The 17,557-nt window shown below is 34.0% G+C and overlaps 1 protein-coding gene across 1 annotated transcript in view; it reads left to right on the forward strand.

Moving 5' to 3' along the window:
• The window catches only part of LOC142354228 (uncharacterized), a 156,847-nt gene that overhangs the window by 122,773 nt on the left and 16,517 nt on the right, over positions 1–17,557 (forward strand). Inside the window, exons 6-8 of the mRNA XM_075406479.1 lie at positions 11,294–11,433; positions 13,334–13,888; positions 14,503–14,822. Coding sequence (XP_075262594.1) covers positions 11,294–11,433; positions 13,334–13,888; positions 14,503–14,822 — 1,015 coding nt within the window. The remainder of the gene's footprint in view (positions 1–11,293; positions 11,434–13,333; positions 13,889–14,502; positions 14,823–17,557) is intronic.

The raw sequence follows: 17,557 nt of genomic DNA on the forward strand, positions 1-17,557 counted from the left end.
CCTCCTGAAGTTTCTCATAATCGATTTTGGTGTGATGACATTTTTTGACACATTTCATGCAATATAATTAACCAACGCCAATCGATCTAAAAATTGCAGATTGAAGTAAACAAATAATTATTAGTCAATTATTGCATAGCATTTTTGAAATTAGTTCCTATTAAAAACTAATGTTTTTTTAATACAGACTGATTGGCATTTATGCAACTTTGTATTTCCTTAATCAAAATAGCATCGCCGAAATCAAAACAAATACATTTTTAATTTTTTCTTGCATAATAAACGTGAAATATGTGCTTATTTTTGATTTTTTTTGAAGAATTCCTTTGCTATGCGCAGTACATTTGGCAGTTTTCAAAGACGGACATGTTCACGTGGTCACTAACATCTGAAATTAATTTGATGGAAAGCTTCGCTTCAAAAAGGGTCCTTGTAGCAGCCTGCCTTTATGAGGAAAACACTTGAAGCATCCCGGCGAATTATGTCGAGTGAATATTTGTCCGATCGAAGAAAGAGAAAGACAGAAGCGGCCAATAATCTATGAAATTCTTTCTGCCTTACATTGCCAATTGAGGGCTAAATTAACTGTCACAGCGCACTTCAGTTTATTGCAATTCTTCGCATCAATTCACTTTGCTTTTCATTCACGTTTCATTCAAAAATTAGTCACAAACCAATCAACATAAATCTCGTCATGCAGAAACATGTCATCTGTTTTCAAAAGTATTTCCAATTTTTCACAAATTTTGCTTTTTTTCAGAAGATTTCACGTGTTCGGAAAAGTTCGGAAATGGTTTACTTTTTTTGGAAAAACTTAACGCATTTCGAAGGCTGTTCCTTTGTTTTTTGCCAACTTTGAACGCTTTTTTGGAAATATTTCACGTGTTTCTAGAAAATTTCAGGCATCTTTCAAAATTTGATTTGTTTTCACAATTAATTCCTGTTCTATTAGCAGCATTTCACGTTTATTCTGATACATTTTTAAAACGTTTTAATCGAAGAAAAAGATTTCTCACTTTCAAAGAAAACAAGATTTTCAACTTGCGTTTGACTTTTTCGGATTAATTGTACTTCGGTGTAAAATACTGTTTTTTGACTGGATAGTTTTCCGCTTTGCTGGAAAATTTCCAAGTAATTTTCAACGGACTACAATCATGAAGCATGTTTGACAATTCATAAAAATTCAAATGCACAAATATTTATTCTCAACAGCCACTTGAGCGAAAACTCAAAAATTAAATGACAGATTTCTAAGCATAGCAGTTCAGCGCAGGTGTGTTGGTTGATTTTTTCTCAAATTGTTTGGTGTATCTTTAATTTGCAGCTTTTCAATGCTGCTATGCAGGAAAAGCTTATGAATATTGATCGGTGCTTTATGGCAAAATACCTGCTAGGGGGCTGGCAATTGTGAAGCTATTTTAAACATTCAATATTATTGTCATTATTCAGATAAAGATGTTGTTTATCGAGTTTAGTTTTTGATGCTCAAATTTGGAATATATTTTATTAATAACATGTACCAACTAAATTTAAATTAAAACTAAGATTCTAAATTTAATCTGGTGGTTTTAGAAAAAAATTTCAGAAGATTTTCAGTCAGCATGGGGTAATCATTTATCGAAGTCCGCGTTTATATAATGCATTAATAACGCGTTTCAATTTGATGGTATATTATAGGGTATAACCTTCGCTTATTTAAAGCGCTTATTGTACTCTCTCACATGCAAAAATGTCCCAACAAAATAATTTGAATTTTGAATAAAAACTGAAACAGATATAATAATTACCCGGAGCATGTCCTCATAGAGATTCATTACTGGACCATAATATAATTCATAATGATTTTTAGGCGGGCCATTACTATGTTCAGGTCCGAGATTTCACTGTTTAGTATGATTTTTGAGACAAAATGAGTCATCAACTGACTTTTGTCTGAGCATGAATTTTGTTAATTCGGTTTGCGGTTTGCAAATTATAAACAGCAAAAAGAATTGTTTGGGATAAACTTATCCGACTATTGCTTCCTGATAACCAATTCAATAAACTGTATAACAGCCTATAGTTCCTTTTACTATTCTCGCAAATTTTGAGAAGTTTTACCGTTCTCACAAATTATTCTTCAAAATTTTAAGATTTATATTTGGATTAAAGTTCTTATCTTTTCACTGATATATATATATATATATATATATATATATATATATATATATATATATAGCAGTGTAATGATGAAATAAGCAGCGCGGTATTTTTATACTTTTTAATTTATAACTTTCGGTGATTTTTTTATTTCAATACTTGCTTAAAATATGAAAGATTATTTTGAGCGAAAAACCTTTTTTTGAAACAAATTTCAGAAATGCAGTTTTTGTGTAATATCGTCAATCATCTCTTTTAAACGAAGGTGCCTGGTTTCTGTAGTGGTTACAATTTTGGCACCTATAATTTCACCTTCGATCAATTGAGTCAGTTTTATGTTTTTATATAATCGAGTCAATTAGCGTTCAAAATAGGGATACTCACAAATATTAGGAGAAATAGCGAATTGGTGTTACTTTTAGTTTTGGCAAAAACGATAGCTGAGCTAGTAATACTGTTTTTTTTCTATTTTTTTTTCAAGTAATATTTCTGATAGTCCGAGACGTGAATTGTATCTTGTGTTGTGGTATTATATCAGGTGCCTTCACTTTTTCTCTCAAATATGAAAACGCAATAAAACGGTAATACCGAGGTCATTAATTAGAAGAGCACGTTTTGGAGTTTTAATTTTAGAAGAATTTCTGTGAAATTTTTAAATTTTGGCCGATAGAAAGTCGAGAACCAATTGGCGTTCTCGTGCAATTTTGCGATTTTACGTTTTTTCTAGCTTTCATGTTCTTTCGTTTTTGTCGTTTTTTCATCGGATCGTTAAACTAAATAAGTGATATAATAATGAATGATGAGAGTAATGTTTTGAGATTAACGTCTTTTGGTTTCAATAATTTTTAATATCAACAGTGAAAACTTGTGTTCAAGTTAAATGGCAAGGAAAGATGTTAATATCATTAAAGTCTAGAAAACTGTGTCTTTCTCAGTTGTTTAGAGATTGTACGAACTAGTTAACTGCAATGCGCTGTGAACTGATCTCAAGAGAGCCCCGAAATTTCGATTAAGCCAACCAGTTAAAAATGTACGCATTCGGACATGCAATATTGCGAGTAAACATCTTGTTGTTCAGATTAAAACAATTTTCAAATTGCCTTAAAAATTGTAATTTAGTTCTGTGAAACAAAAACTAGGAAACAGTTTTCTTAGTTTATGGAAACGTCAAAACACTTGATATCTAGTCGTGATATACACATATGGTTACAGATTTCTCTAACTTCCGAATTCTGATTTTATTATTTTTAATTTTCAGTTTTTTTGTTATTTTTTCAAACATACTTCAAGCATCTCTATGATTTTTTGTTTTATCTTTGGGCCTGGATACGTTTTTAGCATGGAGGTTTGTTCTTTAGTCCGATCCATTTTAATATATAGGAATAAAGCATAGCAGTAGAAATTTAGAATTTTCGAGAGTTTACAGATTTTTTCACTATGAACATTTTGCATGCAGTCCCACAAAAAATTATTATTTCTGATTCTTAATATAGGGGCTGGGGCAATCGGAATATAGGGGCTGGGGGGGGGGGGGGGGTGATTATGCATTTTGCGCGCTTTGAGTTTTTAACAAGCACTCAATTCGCGTTCTCAAGTTACACTTAAGGGGAAGCAGCGCTCACTCTCTCACAGATTTTAATCCATTTTAAATGCTTAATTGATTCGAAGGCGTTTAATTGTGTGTTTTACCTCAAGATAGGTAAATCTATACTTTGCTTTTTTCTTGAAAACAAAGAAGGAAAATGCATCCAGTTTGCATTTACTTCCCGACGATAAGCTAATGATTGCATTTTACCGCACTGCAAAATGAGCTTAATTCATGTTTGAATCTTGTTAAACTGAAGATTTAGTGTCTGAAGCTTCGATTTAAAAGCGGAATTCAAATCGGATTTGGGGTTGTAAAATGTGTGTGCAACCGGAAAAAGGGTTTTAAGCTGAGTTAGAACGGCGGCTGCGATATCCCGATTTTTTCCCGTCTCAATTTGAACTTATCGGTATACAACGGCGTAATACTGATATTATTTATGAAATTCATGCTTAAATGATAACTCAAGTCTTGAAACCGTCCTTTTGTTTTACACGGTCGCTTTTCAAGTTTTTATTTATAGCATAAAAAACGTCATACTATTTCAAAATTTTGGGGAAAAATATTGCAAAGCTATTTTTCTATATATGTTTTTAGATCAATTAATGTTTTTAAATGTTGTTTTTAAATCATAGAGAATAATTACATGCGCTCGAGGCTTAAAAAACTTGAGAATTCGCATTTCATCATAACTTCTATGCCATTATATTTCGATATGAATCAATATATTTTTTAGAAAATATTGTTTAACTTATGGATAGTAATAAATGATCAAAAAATTTAAGAAAATAAAAACGGATTTTAAATTTTGTTTTTTTTTTCTTGAACTCTGTAAGTACAATGTACGCTTGACCACTGTTTAGATTACTTAGATTGGGCTTTACACTATAATAATAATAGTAGCAAGCAATTTGAGTTTTATTTTTTTAACCCTAGAGGCATTTGATTTCTGTTCTTTCATTTGCCCGTGTAGTTTTAACTTGCCCTTTTGTTTCTCCCTCCTGTTTGACGCATCTTGTCAAAAGTGACAAAATTGGGGCAGTAACGAGTTGTTTATTTTTGTTTACTTACACTCGAATGCTGTTTCAGTTCAACTAACAAAGTGTCTAAACCTGCGGATGTGAAATTCATTCAAACACACGTGAAATTTTTGATTTTTCATGAAGATGTAAACTATTTTCAGGCTGCTCAAAATAGTACAATAAAATTGAGAATGTCTACATTTCTGGGCCGCGGAGTTCAAGTACTGATAAGTATAAACTCTTTTTTTTCACGAAATAAATCAATGTGCAAAAAAAAGTTGACCTGTAAGGCCGCAAGAAATCATTTAGCGCGACAAAGAAATGAGACTCGCAATTAACTCAACTTTTTTTGCTCTTTTAACCCTTGACCCAAAATTGGGGTATTTCCCACTATAGCCCCCCCTCCACCAAAATATAGCCCCCGTCATTGTATAATAATCATGATTGGGGGTCTATACCTTATATGATCCCAAATATGGGAGTGCGGCCATAATGGAAAAGACCACGAACTTGCTCCCGCAATTTCTGCTGTTTTGAAAACAGTTCTTTCACGTTAAAGCCTCCCAGCTACGTTTTAAGTGCTGAGCTGAGGTTTTCAAAACTTCTCTCAAAACCAAATGTTTTTGTTAATTTCGTTTGATTTGATTTACCTTGAAAAGTTTGGATATTTTCCGTTTGTGCCCCCCCCCCAGCTTAGCGGGTGCATATTATTTGCACCCCCCATACGCACGTGCCATATTTTTACCTAGTGATTTACTATGCAATGGCTCGTGCTCTGTAATTGGGGAGTGCATAACGTACTGGGGGGGGGCACAAACGGAAAAGGTCCAGCTATTTTTGAACAGAAATGTTCAGTAATGGTTAAGTGACTCTGCTTGAAGTCACTGAGAACTTCTGGCGTTTATCGAGAACCGCGAAGTGGCTCGAGATATTAAGTCAGAATTTCGAAGTGACTTCTGCAGAGTCACTTAACCAATCTTAAAACACGAAATGCGCACGTTTTTAAAATGACGAAAGTCAACGGAAGTCAACTTCTGGCTAAGTGGGAACTTGTGGCATTTTAACTTCTGGCACTGCAGACTTTCGGCATTTTAAAAAGTGCACGTGACTGCTTAAAACACGAAATATACACGTTTTAATATGACGAAAGCTTTTGGCTAAGTTTATATGAACTTTTGGCATTTTGGCACTGCTGACTTTTCAAATCTGAACTTGAGTGTTTTCCAAACTGATATTTCAGATCACAGCGACAGCGAAAAAGTAGGTCATAGCCTGAAGTAAGTGTAATTCACAGAGGATAATTCAAAGCACACTTTTTAACCAGATCTTTTCCGTTTGTGCCCCCCCCCCCCAGCTTAGCGGGTGCATATTATTTGCACCCCCCATACGCACGTGCCATATTTTTACCTAGTGATTTACTATGCAATGGCTCGTGCTCTGTAATTGGGGAGTGCATAACGTACTGGGGGGTACTCAAAAAAGAAAAGATCCAAAAGCTTTGTTTTAATTGTTTTTTTGCCATCAGAGAAGTTAGACTTTCTCAAAAGCAGAAGCTATGGTTTTCACATATAAATATTGTTAAAACGATCACGTGCACATTTTAAAATGCCGAAAGTCTTCAGTGCCAGAAGTTAAAATTCCAGAAGTTGGTACTTAGCCAGAAGTTGATTTCCCTTGACTCTTGTCATTTTAGAACGTTGACGTTTGGGGTTTTAAGCATGGTTAAGTGACTCTGCAGAAGTCACCTCGAAATTCTGACTTAATATCTCGAACAGCTGAGTGGTTCTCGATAAACGCCAGAAGTTCTCAGTGACTTAAGCAGAGTCACGTAACCATTACGGAAAAAACTCTAGTGGATGAATCACTTACTATTCTGCACTCTCCGACTTAATTCCTAGGTCAAACGAATGACGATAGAGTGAAATTAAAAATTGTTATTCTAAAAGAGCATTAAAACAATGCTAATTTGACGTCTGAAAGCAAAGTAAGTCGAAGTAAAAACAAGCTGACGTAACAGCGAGCCCAATGTTCTAATGGTTATGTAATCTTTTAGAAATGATACATCGTTAACTATTAAAATCAAGAAAGCTCATGGTATTCGCAATTTGTATTGTATTCCATTGCACCAATTAATCTGGATGATTCATTTTTAAAGCATCAGATTATTGCGAGACCCTACAGACCGCTGTCCCTGGCCTTGCTGGTTATCCGCCGTAGGATGTACCTGGAAACTCTGAAATTTTTGTTTCAATTCTTCCACGTCAATTTGTTTTCTTTAATTGATAGCCAACAAATTCTTATCAGCGTTTAGATTGTCAAGGTTTAAGTTTTTTTCTTTCTCTTGATGTTGATTTTTAATTGCGCCCAAAAGTGTATCTTTTATTTGTTTCGACTTGGTCGTTTTTTTGTTTATGGATTTATAATCGACAGTTGTTTTCGTCTGACCAATTCGTCTTTACGTAATGTAAACAAATAATCTGTTAAGTTCCGGGTAAATTGAATTTCTTTAACAGTTCTCACAGTTTTCGTATTCAAAAGATGTGCTTCACCGAAACTACTGGGGTGTCAATTTTATGGCGTAACGAAGAGCTTTTGTAAGCTGAAAGGATAACTTTTGCCTTCCTGACCTCATCAGCCGAATTCAAATGTTTATTTTGCAGGATCTTGCATGAATCTTTAAAAACGATATATTGTCTTGCAAGATTTTTGTCCATCCTCTTGAATGATAACATTTTTACCCGAATTTTACAAGATAACCATTCATCATAACAATGTAACCATCCGGGATTGATTGGGGCTGAAGCTAGCTACAAAAAATAAGACAGACTTATGAGAGCTATATTTTTATGTTGTCTCACTTTTACTCTCCCAGCTATTCAAAACGCGTTCTTTAATGCGTAAAACGGCGTTATTTTAAAAACTTGCTACGGGTTTAAGTTTCATATTTTCATCTTAAACAATTTTTCATAATTTTGTTGTTTTTAAAAATTTTCATTCATTTTTTGTAAGCATATAAATAGAATGAAAGTCATGCTGTATTAATTTTTAAAGTAAGACAGCACCATTTTTCAATCAATGTTTACCAGCTAACTAACAGCCGAGTTCTTAATTGGTACTTGGAGACGCGAAAAGTATCTCAAGAAGAAAGAAAACACGGATTTTTGAGCGCTTTATTGGAACTCGATAGAGCTTTCTCCTACACGTGTTTCGCTACTATTGTAGTTTCAACAATTGCTCTGTGGCGCTGATTGTGAAGATTTCTAATTTGTTGCTTTGGTCTTTCCTCGATTTCTAGGCGGCCTTTTCATCTTAAGATTTTTTAGTGATTCAGTTTTGTCGCTAAGCCGACGCCTTAGGTACTTTTCGCGGCATTTTGCGTGGGAAAAGAGGATTTAATGTACAAATTATTCCCTGTTTTCATTTTGACTAATAAAATGGACTCCCGCAAAATCATCTGTTTGTGTTTATTTCTGTGTCAGGGTATCTGTTTTGGGATAAAATGGAATTAGAGAGTTTTTAAAGCAATGCTTTTATTCAAATAACCCTTTGTAATTTGCGCGGCTTTGTATTATGTGCGAAAATTCAAATAAAAATAACACGAATATAATCATCAGTTCGACAATGCATGCTCAACACGCATGTTTGAAAGCCGATTCTTGAATCGAATTCTTTCCAGCCTTCAAACATAAAAAAGAACTAAATAACTGATTTCTTCGACCTTTTGACTTTTTCAGCCCCCCCCCCCCCCCCAAGTACTGGTGATAAGAATTTCCCATCAGTTGAGAACCCTCCTGGCGTTTTTTTCCCGCCAAGCAGGGTTGCGTTTCGTTTTTTAAACTGCTCTCAATTGCAGTTTGCAGCTATTTTTTGGGTCCGATTTTTCGTTTTTATGCGATTTTTTGCGTTTAAGTTTTTTTTATCTGACAGATTCGACTTTCCATCTGGAACACGAGATAATATGTCGAAGCCGATGTCATTTCTTTAATGTGCAGATGCCTTGGAGTTGGGTCTCTTAGTGTCAGGATCACTCAAACTGCTAAACAGGCAAAATCTTGGTGTAAGGTGCAAATTTGGGAGGCTTGCACCTCCTCCTGTTTCATTTGTGCCCTCCCTCTTTCATTGAAGTTATACCATCACTAAGTTTGAGCTAATTATTACTAAAGCCAACAGTGATGTTTGATTTTTTTGTTTTTTTTCTGTGAACTTTTTCACCATTAATCTGTTTTCTCTTTGAAATTTTTCCCATAAATTTTTCTCTTTAAAGTTTTTTTTTCCTATAGAAGTGAACAGTTGCAAAAATAAAAAAAACTTGACAATTTTTGAGCTCAGCAGTCTAAATTTGAAGGCAAACTTTGTATCGACTAAGCGACAATTTTTTGTTTTGCTTCTCAACCAGAAATTTACAAATTATTGGTTTTAATCAATGTTTTTTCTGCATTCTTTTTTTGCTGTATTTTTTTTAAATGTTGAAGTAATAAGTGATATAAGCTACCAAAAATGACAGTCTGAGTTAAAAAAAACATCAAATGTGCGTTGTTTCCGATTTCATTATTGCTGAATAATGGCTAGAAAGTATCGGTAAAATTAAATTCAGTGCTTCAAGTATGTGCAAGATCCATTAGTTGTAGAAGACTCGTGCATAACATTAAATTTTTGCTCAACTTTATCATTTTTTTAATCTCTTTTCGTGCTTTGTGTAAATTTGGCGTCATATGATCTCACTTTCATCATTAGAGCTCATAATTTTAATTCTTTTTGTTGCATTACAATAATCAAAATGTACGATAGGATAACTCAACTTTGAAAAAATGTATGAATTTTTGCTGTTATTTTCTTTAACAATTGTCTGCGGTTATAATGCAATGTTTTACCAAATATTTTTAATGAACAACATTGTGTATCAAAGTTTTCAAACATCATACAGCTTTTTTACCCCTGTAGCTGTGAGGTGGTAGTTGAGCCAAAATGAGCCGAACTAAGCTGCAGCTATCTTGATAGATCTTTGTTTCGTTTTCTGCAGAATTTTTTAATTCCCTGTGTTTAAAATTTTAAACACCCGTTGCATTTGATCTTCACCCGTTGCATAAGATCTTCATCTTCATTCTATCGACTTCTTAAAATTGATTTGTATGAATTTGTAAGTTTTTTGCATAATTTTTCTTGATCATAGGTGATTTGATTTTGCTTTAAAATTATCTCTTCCGGTTGAATTTTCAAATTTTATTTGCGAGGAGTTATTTTTTTACGCAAAGTTCCTGACGCAATTTAAGTATTTGCAGGTGACCCTGCATATTACAGATAAGAAAACAGGTCGTTTTGTAGATTTTTGAACCTTTCCTTTATTATTTCTGCGTTATTGATTTTAAAATTTATCCATTGTTGATGTATTTCAAATTTAAATGAAAGTACGCTATTTTATTGTAAAAGTTTTTCAAAATTCAAAGAAATGTTTTTCTGACGACTTTTGAATTGTTCGTGGTCCTCGTGTAATAAGATTTAGATTTTTTTTGTTCACTGTGATTGCATTTTGTTGATATTTGTACATGAATTTCTCGAGATATTCATGCTAAAAAATGATTTTAATTTTTTTCTATATCAATTGTTTTGTCAATTCAGAATTTTGCGATAATCTTATTCTGCTAATATATTGGAAAAAATGTCTTTCGTTGTTTTATTTATTGGCTTTGGTTCTGATGTACGTTATTTCCAAATTGCTTTAACTTTTAAGGGACTGGTAGTTTTTCTGAATGCAAATCACGTCATCATTAATATGGATGACAAATTGCAGTTTCGTTTGAAGTGATCAACACTTATCGGAGTTATTGTGAAAGATTTATTGTGAAAAAACTTCAGAGTTATTGTGAAAAACAAGTCATGGGCTTTTAGAATGTCACGAAATTTGCAAACTTGTAAACTTTTTTTTAATTGCTCTCGAATGAAGTTTGAAGCAATTATTGTAAACGTGTTGGTGCAAAATTAGAGTTAAAATTTTCTCCTGACCGTTTCAATTGTTTGCGTGAATTTTACGTCCTTGACTTTTTCGTTTTGCGTGATCTAATTTTCACTCTCATCGACTAGTGTCAGCAGCGGAAATCAATATTAGTGGTTATAGTGGTATATAGTAACCTTTAATGACGATTTTTGAAGCCCCCGCAGTCAATTAAATTATCCACCCCGCCCAGGCTGCAATAAATTCTAGCTCGCTCTAGTATTTCGAGAGCAGTTCTTCCGACGTTAGTAGGTTATGTTTCTTATTTTTGAATCTTACTGATATGATTTTTGATATCTGCAGTGATAAACTGAATTAACTTCCACAAGTTATCTCTTTCAGCACATTTTTAAGCTATGGTTTTAAAAATGAAAAATAAATTATTATTTTTCTGAGAGAATCTAAATTACTCAAAAAATAATATTTTAATATTAACAATTCACGTATTTTTTGGGTACTTTGATGATAAATATTCTCTAGACTCAATCTGCTGCTTTATTCCGTTGCTTTGAAAATTTCGCTGATAAGTTTTTTTTCTATAAATTTCGTCTGTTTTAGCGACGCGTGTGCTCAGGCTGAGAAGTGTAACGGTCATGGAGCATGCAAAATAGACAGCAATTCCCCAAATCTGTTCACATGCGATTGTGATGATGGGTGGACTGGGCAATTTTGTCAAGATCAGAATCTCTGCATTGCAGGTACGTCTTGTATCTTGTAAAAAACATATTTCTTTTCAGTTTGATGTCACAAATCGACAAAAACATACGTGCAATTTAGAATGAACAATAATTGTGAATTAAAATTGGGAATAGCTTACTGAACGACCCTACCCAAGCTTATTGTGTATAATATATTTCAGCTCCCATAAATAGTGCTATTTTTAAAGTGCTAAAAACAACACTTGCTACTGAGGGGTCATAAATTGCCATAAACAGTTACAAGAGCCACTGGCGTTATAGATAAGAAATATAACAGATCTAAAAATTTTGCCCAGTAGACTTAATTGCGTACGGAGACAGGGGAGGACAAAGACACGGATTGGATATAGAAGAGATAGTAGTAGTAAAATACTTCATTAATCAAATTGGAGTAATTTTAACTGTGGCAATTTTTTGATCTCTTCGTGAAGCTGAAAATACAGCTGGATGTAACCAAAAACAGGCCGCAGATTTTTATTAAAAGTTTGAAAAATTGTATTTTTGCTAGGTTTACCCCGGAAACGGTGACAAACAGTCGCTTATCAGTGCGCTTAACAATATCAACAGTCGGGAGGACAGGGTACAAAATATGCTAATTTGGTTGAAGAAATCAGAAAATTTGACAAAACGAGGTTTTTCATTTTTAATCAGGAAGCTGTTAAAATCATTTTTTAAACATCAGATGTATGTACGTCACAACTGGAAAAGATAGTCTTTTTAAATTATTTTTTACAAAAATGGTTGCATTTTAATGAAAACTTCTAAATTTTTTTAAGAAAAAAATTGACAAAATTCAAAACTTTAAAGATTTTGTTCTATTTTAAAATTGCTTTGTCAACCACGTGATGTGATTTGGTGTTTAAGAAAGATATCATGCGTTGGAGGTCTTTTGAAATTTCGAAAGTCTTTAATTTTTTTTGTTTTATCTTCTACATCAAAACGGTGACCACGATTTGGCTTCACCTGAGATTATTTATTTTTTTTTTAAAAAAAAAACGATATTTATCATAAAGATATTTTTGGTCCCCGCGCTTGGTATAATAAACTTTGTTGGAGATAATTGATTAATAAGCTGGTTTGCTGGGAAATAGCCAAAACGTGGGAAAAGTTGGAAATTTTTTGACCGACGCCTTAGCTTTAAGATTATTGTACTTGCAAATACTTGTTTTTGAAATTTTTTGGGTAAATGTTAAAATCATTTTAAAGTTTACAGTTTTTAGGGCGCCCATAATTCCAAATAGTTGATAGCGCTGTTAGCTGGCTTCACCTCAAAAAATAATTCTAATATTCGGCGGAAAAAGTTAGTTAGGTGTTTTCGTCAGTTTCGGTGTTATTCTTTTAGACGAGATTGGTGATTTTTTTCGCCCCAGAAACCTGTTTTGAAAATAATTTTTCACTGAAAAAAACCATTCGATTTTCTCCAACCGTTCAATTGTACGATATTTGTTAACTCTATATCAAAAAGATGGGAAAAGTTGGTGGACATTGAAAGTTGTTTTATTTCTTCAACTCTACCAATGTCAAGCCCTCAAAAAATATGGTCCTCCTAGCTTTGAAAATGAGCAAATTTGGAGAGAACTTTGGTGATGGAAAAACATTGTCATGTCGTCAATATGTGCTTTACTCCATTTCGTTTTGCAGTCCATAAAGCACTAAGAATGATATATTAGGCATCGACATCTTATCAACCGCGTTCAAGCTCGCAGGCCGTCAAGTTTTAGGGTCTTCCTCGTTATAGCCATCCATGGAATTATAGCCCCCCATTATGGTATATTTACCATGATTGGGGGGACTATAGGTTATATGACCACTAAGCTGGTGGGGGGACTATAATGGGAAGGACCCAAATTTTGATTCTTGCAAATTTCTGCTGAAGGATCTCAAAAAAACTTTGTTTTAGGCAAACCGTGCAACCATGGAGGCGAGTGCACGTACTTAGGTCATAACAACTATTCCTGCACCTGTGTCGATCAATCAGGATTCTGGGGTCCAAATTGCCAATATTACGACCAGTGCCATAATGCCCCCTGTCAAAACGGTGGTGTATGTCGAAATATCACGAGCGATAACAACAATGAAAATGACTACACATGTCTTTGTGATAACCCTTTTAGGGGCCATAACTGCGAAATTTATGACCCGTGCCGGAAACCAGATTACTGCGGTCGGGGCACTTGTAATTTCTTATCGGACGGCGAAGCTAAATGTATTTGCAGCCCTGGTTACTATGGAAATCAATGCGAAAATTACGACGTTTGCAAAGTTAGAAACCCGTGTCAGAATGGCGGGAAGTGCGACGCGACCGCGGATAATGGGTACAAGTGTACATGCATAAATGGGTACTCGGGCCCCGATTGTGACAAGTTTGACCCCTGTGTTGGGAAACCATGTCTGAATGGGGGCATCTGTGTGACCCGCGATGACAGACTAGGAATCTACGAATGTCAATGCAAAGGTATTTTTTAATCTTTTTAAATTTGAGCCATGATTTACTTTAATAGAGATTTATTACAGTAACGAGAAAAATATAGAGGTTATAGCAATAATTCTGCTTGAGGTGACTGAGAATTTCTGGCGTTTATCGACAACGTCTCAGTGTTTCGTGATTTTGCAGAGTCACGTAACTTTACGTTGCTTTAAGTGATCCTGCGAGTTCTGCAGAGTCACGTAACTTTACTAAAAACAAGCATTTTACCGGTCCGAAAATGCCAAAATTGGAAGCGTTTTAAACTCTGACTATATTTAAATAAGAATTTCTGCTTTTTTCTTTAATGCTGTGTGAAAAATTATTTTACTTTATTAATCCCTGGGAGCAACCTAATGCACGTTTTCGCTGCAATGGTAAACTCATTAAAAATTTATGAAATGTTGGAAAATCCGAAATCGACCAAATTGGTCGCCCCCCCCCCCCCAGTTACAGAGCACGTGCCATTACATAGTAAATCATTATGTAAAAATATGGCACGTGCGTCTGGGGGGTGCAAATAATATGCGCCCACTAAGCTGGGGGGGGGGACAAACGGAAAAGATCCAAAATCTCTTTTTATAATCTTGCCTTCAATTTTTCAGACGGAGTAGCTTCTGGCGTTCGTTGCGAATACATCAACCCTTGTATGAAACCTCAACAATGTCCTAACAAGTTTGTATGTCTCAACACTTCAACCGAACACGCCCTCTGTCGGCCTGGCGACTCTTCGGGTATTCCGATGGGCTCTGCCTGTACCAGTGACGGAGACTGTCTCAACGGGGGTACCTGTACCAACCAAGGGTTATGTCAATGCGTTACGCCCTACGAAGGAAACAGGTGTGAAAACATAAACCCGTGCAATGAGCCAATGATTTGTTCACAACACGGTGAATGTCGACGAGAATCATCTGTCAATGCAAAGGTAACATTTTTTGTCAATTTGTTAATTTTTTATCTTAATTTGTAATCAGTGGGGTAAAAATTATTAGTCAAAAGCGGAATTTATGCTAGATTAATTAATCGTGCAATACTGTCAATCAATAGTGGAGTTCTATGTAAACAGCAAGTCTTTTGACCAAAAAAGTGTCGTTTCTAAAGTTTGCCACGATGTTTGATTAATTAGAGCTATGAATTTTAAATTGCTATCGAATGAGAAGCAATTATTGAGAACGTGTCTTTTTTATGCAAATTTTTTGCTTGACTGTTTTGCACTTTTTGTCTAGAATAATCTTTGACTTCTCAAGTGACGTTTTCACGCATTTCTTGATTTTTGAGTGGTTTCAATTCCTCTCTCTCACTCCGAAATAAAGTTTTTTGTTCAAACTAAATCTATTGTTAGAGAGTAGATGACAACGCCCCGATAGCAGAGTGGCTAATACCGTCGTGGTTAATACCTGAATTGGACTCAGGAGGGTGGAGTTGAAATCCTACCTTCGGCTGATATTTTTGCACCCATAAAGAAAACTTTATCTAGGCAACAGCCCCTGAATGAAATTGCGCCGCCTGTCATTCGCGAGACATTTTTCCGACATTAATCGGTTTATGTTTTTTATCAATGTTGATAAAGTGTAAACACAGGTTAAAAAAATGTATAAATGTAAAAACTACTTCGAGGAATTTTTTGTTGTTTGTTCCATTACGAATTCACGTTTCCTCTTGCACGCCGATTTTTTTACATTTTTCTAGGATTTGCGAATAAGCTTTTTTGTTACTTCGACTGTGAAACGGGACGGCAAACCAATGAAACTGAAAAAAATTAAGATATGGCGCAGCCAATGACTGATTCCTGTTAGTCTGAGAGGAACAAAGTTGTCTGGAATTGATGTTAAGGGATGAATTTTTTATTTAAAAACACAGTTTTCAAAGATTCACTTCAAGCGTTACCCATTTTTTAAATGTTTTTGCTTGGTCTTGTGGGGTTTTTGATGGAATAGTTTTCTTTCTGTAATAAATACTCGGTATTTTATAAACTTTTTAACGTGTATAATCTACTTGTGACAATTTGATGAATTTGAAGTTTTGTCATATTTTCATTTTTGGCAATTATTATTAATTCTTGTTTATTTTTTCACTTTTATGTGTCAACATTAAATTTTCAAATTCCACTTTGAAAAAAGATGTGCTTTTGGCTTAAAATCGTCCATTTTGAGGAGGGTGATACCCCAATTGTTTCGAAATTTTGGAGTATTTTTTTAGTTTCAAAAGTACTGACATTTTCTTGGTCTTTTTCGTCTCGTTTTGACTTGCGATGGTAAACAAAAATTTCTGATAAGTTTTTGATTTGCTATTTTCTGGAATTTGGATATAATAATTAAAATGCTTATTTTGAAGACCTTATCTTCTGAATTTTTTGAAAATTGTTTTTTGAGTTTTGAATTTTTTCGTGTCTGATTTATCTATGCAGAAATTGTGAAATAATTTTTTTTGACTAATATGTGATTTTCTTACTAGCTTTTGATTTTGAGAGCGTAAAAGTTGAAATTCCTCTAAAATGTATTCTAGGTTCTTGAAACCCTGAGAATTCTACTTTTTTATCGTTTTTTTTTCACTTCATTAGAGACTTGCATTTTTCACTTCATTAGAGACATGTTTTGCGCCAATAATATTAGATTTTATATAATATAATATGCATTTTTTCAGTTTTATTTTTGTCCAACTTTGCTTCGTTTTATTCTTCTTTTTGGTCGACATTATTTTTTTTGTTTTTTTCTCAGTACAATGTACAGGTGTCGGATTGAATGCTTTCGTTGAACATGTTTCAGGGCCTCAAAAGTAAAAAATGAGCGCTTTAAAGCCGCTACGGTACTTCTAAGCAAACTCAAGTTAGTTTTGGCATTTAGCGCTGCACTTGCAATCTGTTGGAATGGAGCATTAGACATGTTTTTGTACTTTTATCTTTTGTGATCTTTTGTCCTTGATATCAAACATGACATTTTTCAACCTACGACCCTATCGATATTACTGTCTGCTCTTTAAAGAGCTTTTGCCTAATCAGCTACGCAATGGCGTAAGTGAAACACCTGTAGTAATCGCTATGAGAGCTGACTAAAAACATTACAGCTTGATTTTTATCGTCATCTGGAATTTATGCGACAACTCGGCTTCGATCAGATTCTGGTAAATTATCGATGGCGAAAAAAATTCTTTTAGTGCTAGCGTTTCAATGCTTTTTCGAAACCATCATTAAAATATAAAGGTTAATATTTTTAGTTTTTAGAGATGTTCTAAAGATTCTATTTTGCTATTATGATCACAAAAACTCAACTTTTAAAGAGTAAATTAGACAAAATTTGAAAGCATAGGGGTAGAGAAAAAATGAAGTTTGACCCTCAAGGCAAACAGATTGTTTTGATATCTATTATGAGACCTTGACGTTCAAAAATTAATTGATTTTCTCTCCACAATTTGGTTTTGGCGCAATTTAATAAATCAATTTTGAGGTTATCAAAATAACCCCTAAGGATGTTTAACTGTGAACTGTTTTCTTTTTTCTCGTTTTTTTATCCCAAGGTCCTCTAATAAAATGATTAGTTTTCTGCAAAATTCATTTGTTATTTTTTTCAATTGCTCATAATATTTCAAAAAATAATTGCTGTTGACATTTGGAACTCATTTAGATGTGGAGTTTCAATTTAATTTTGAACCTAAAAAATGGTC

The sequence above is a fragment of the Convolutriloba macropyga genome, chromosome 15 (assembly GCF_964194025.1).
Source record: "Convolutriloba macropyga chromosome 15, txConMacr16.3, whole genome shotgun sequence".
Lineage (NCBI taxonomy): Eukaryota > Metazoa > Xenacoelomorpha > Acoela > Convolutidae > Convolutriloba > Convolutriloba macropyga.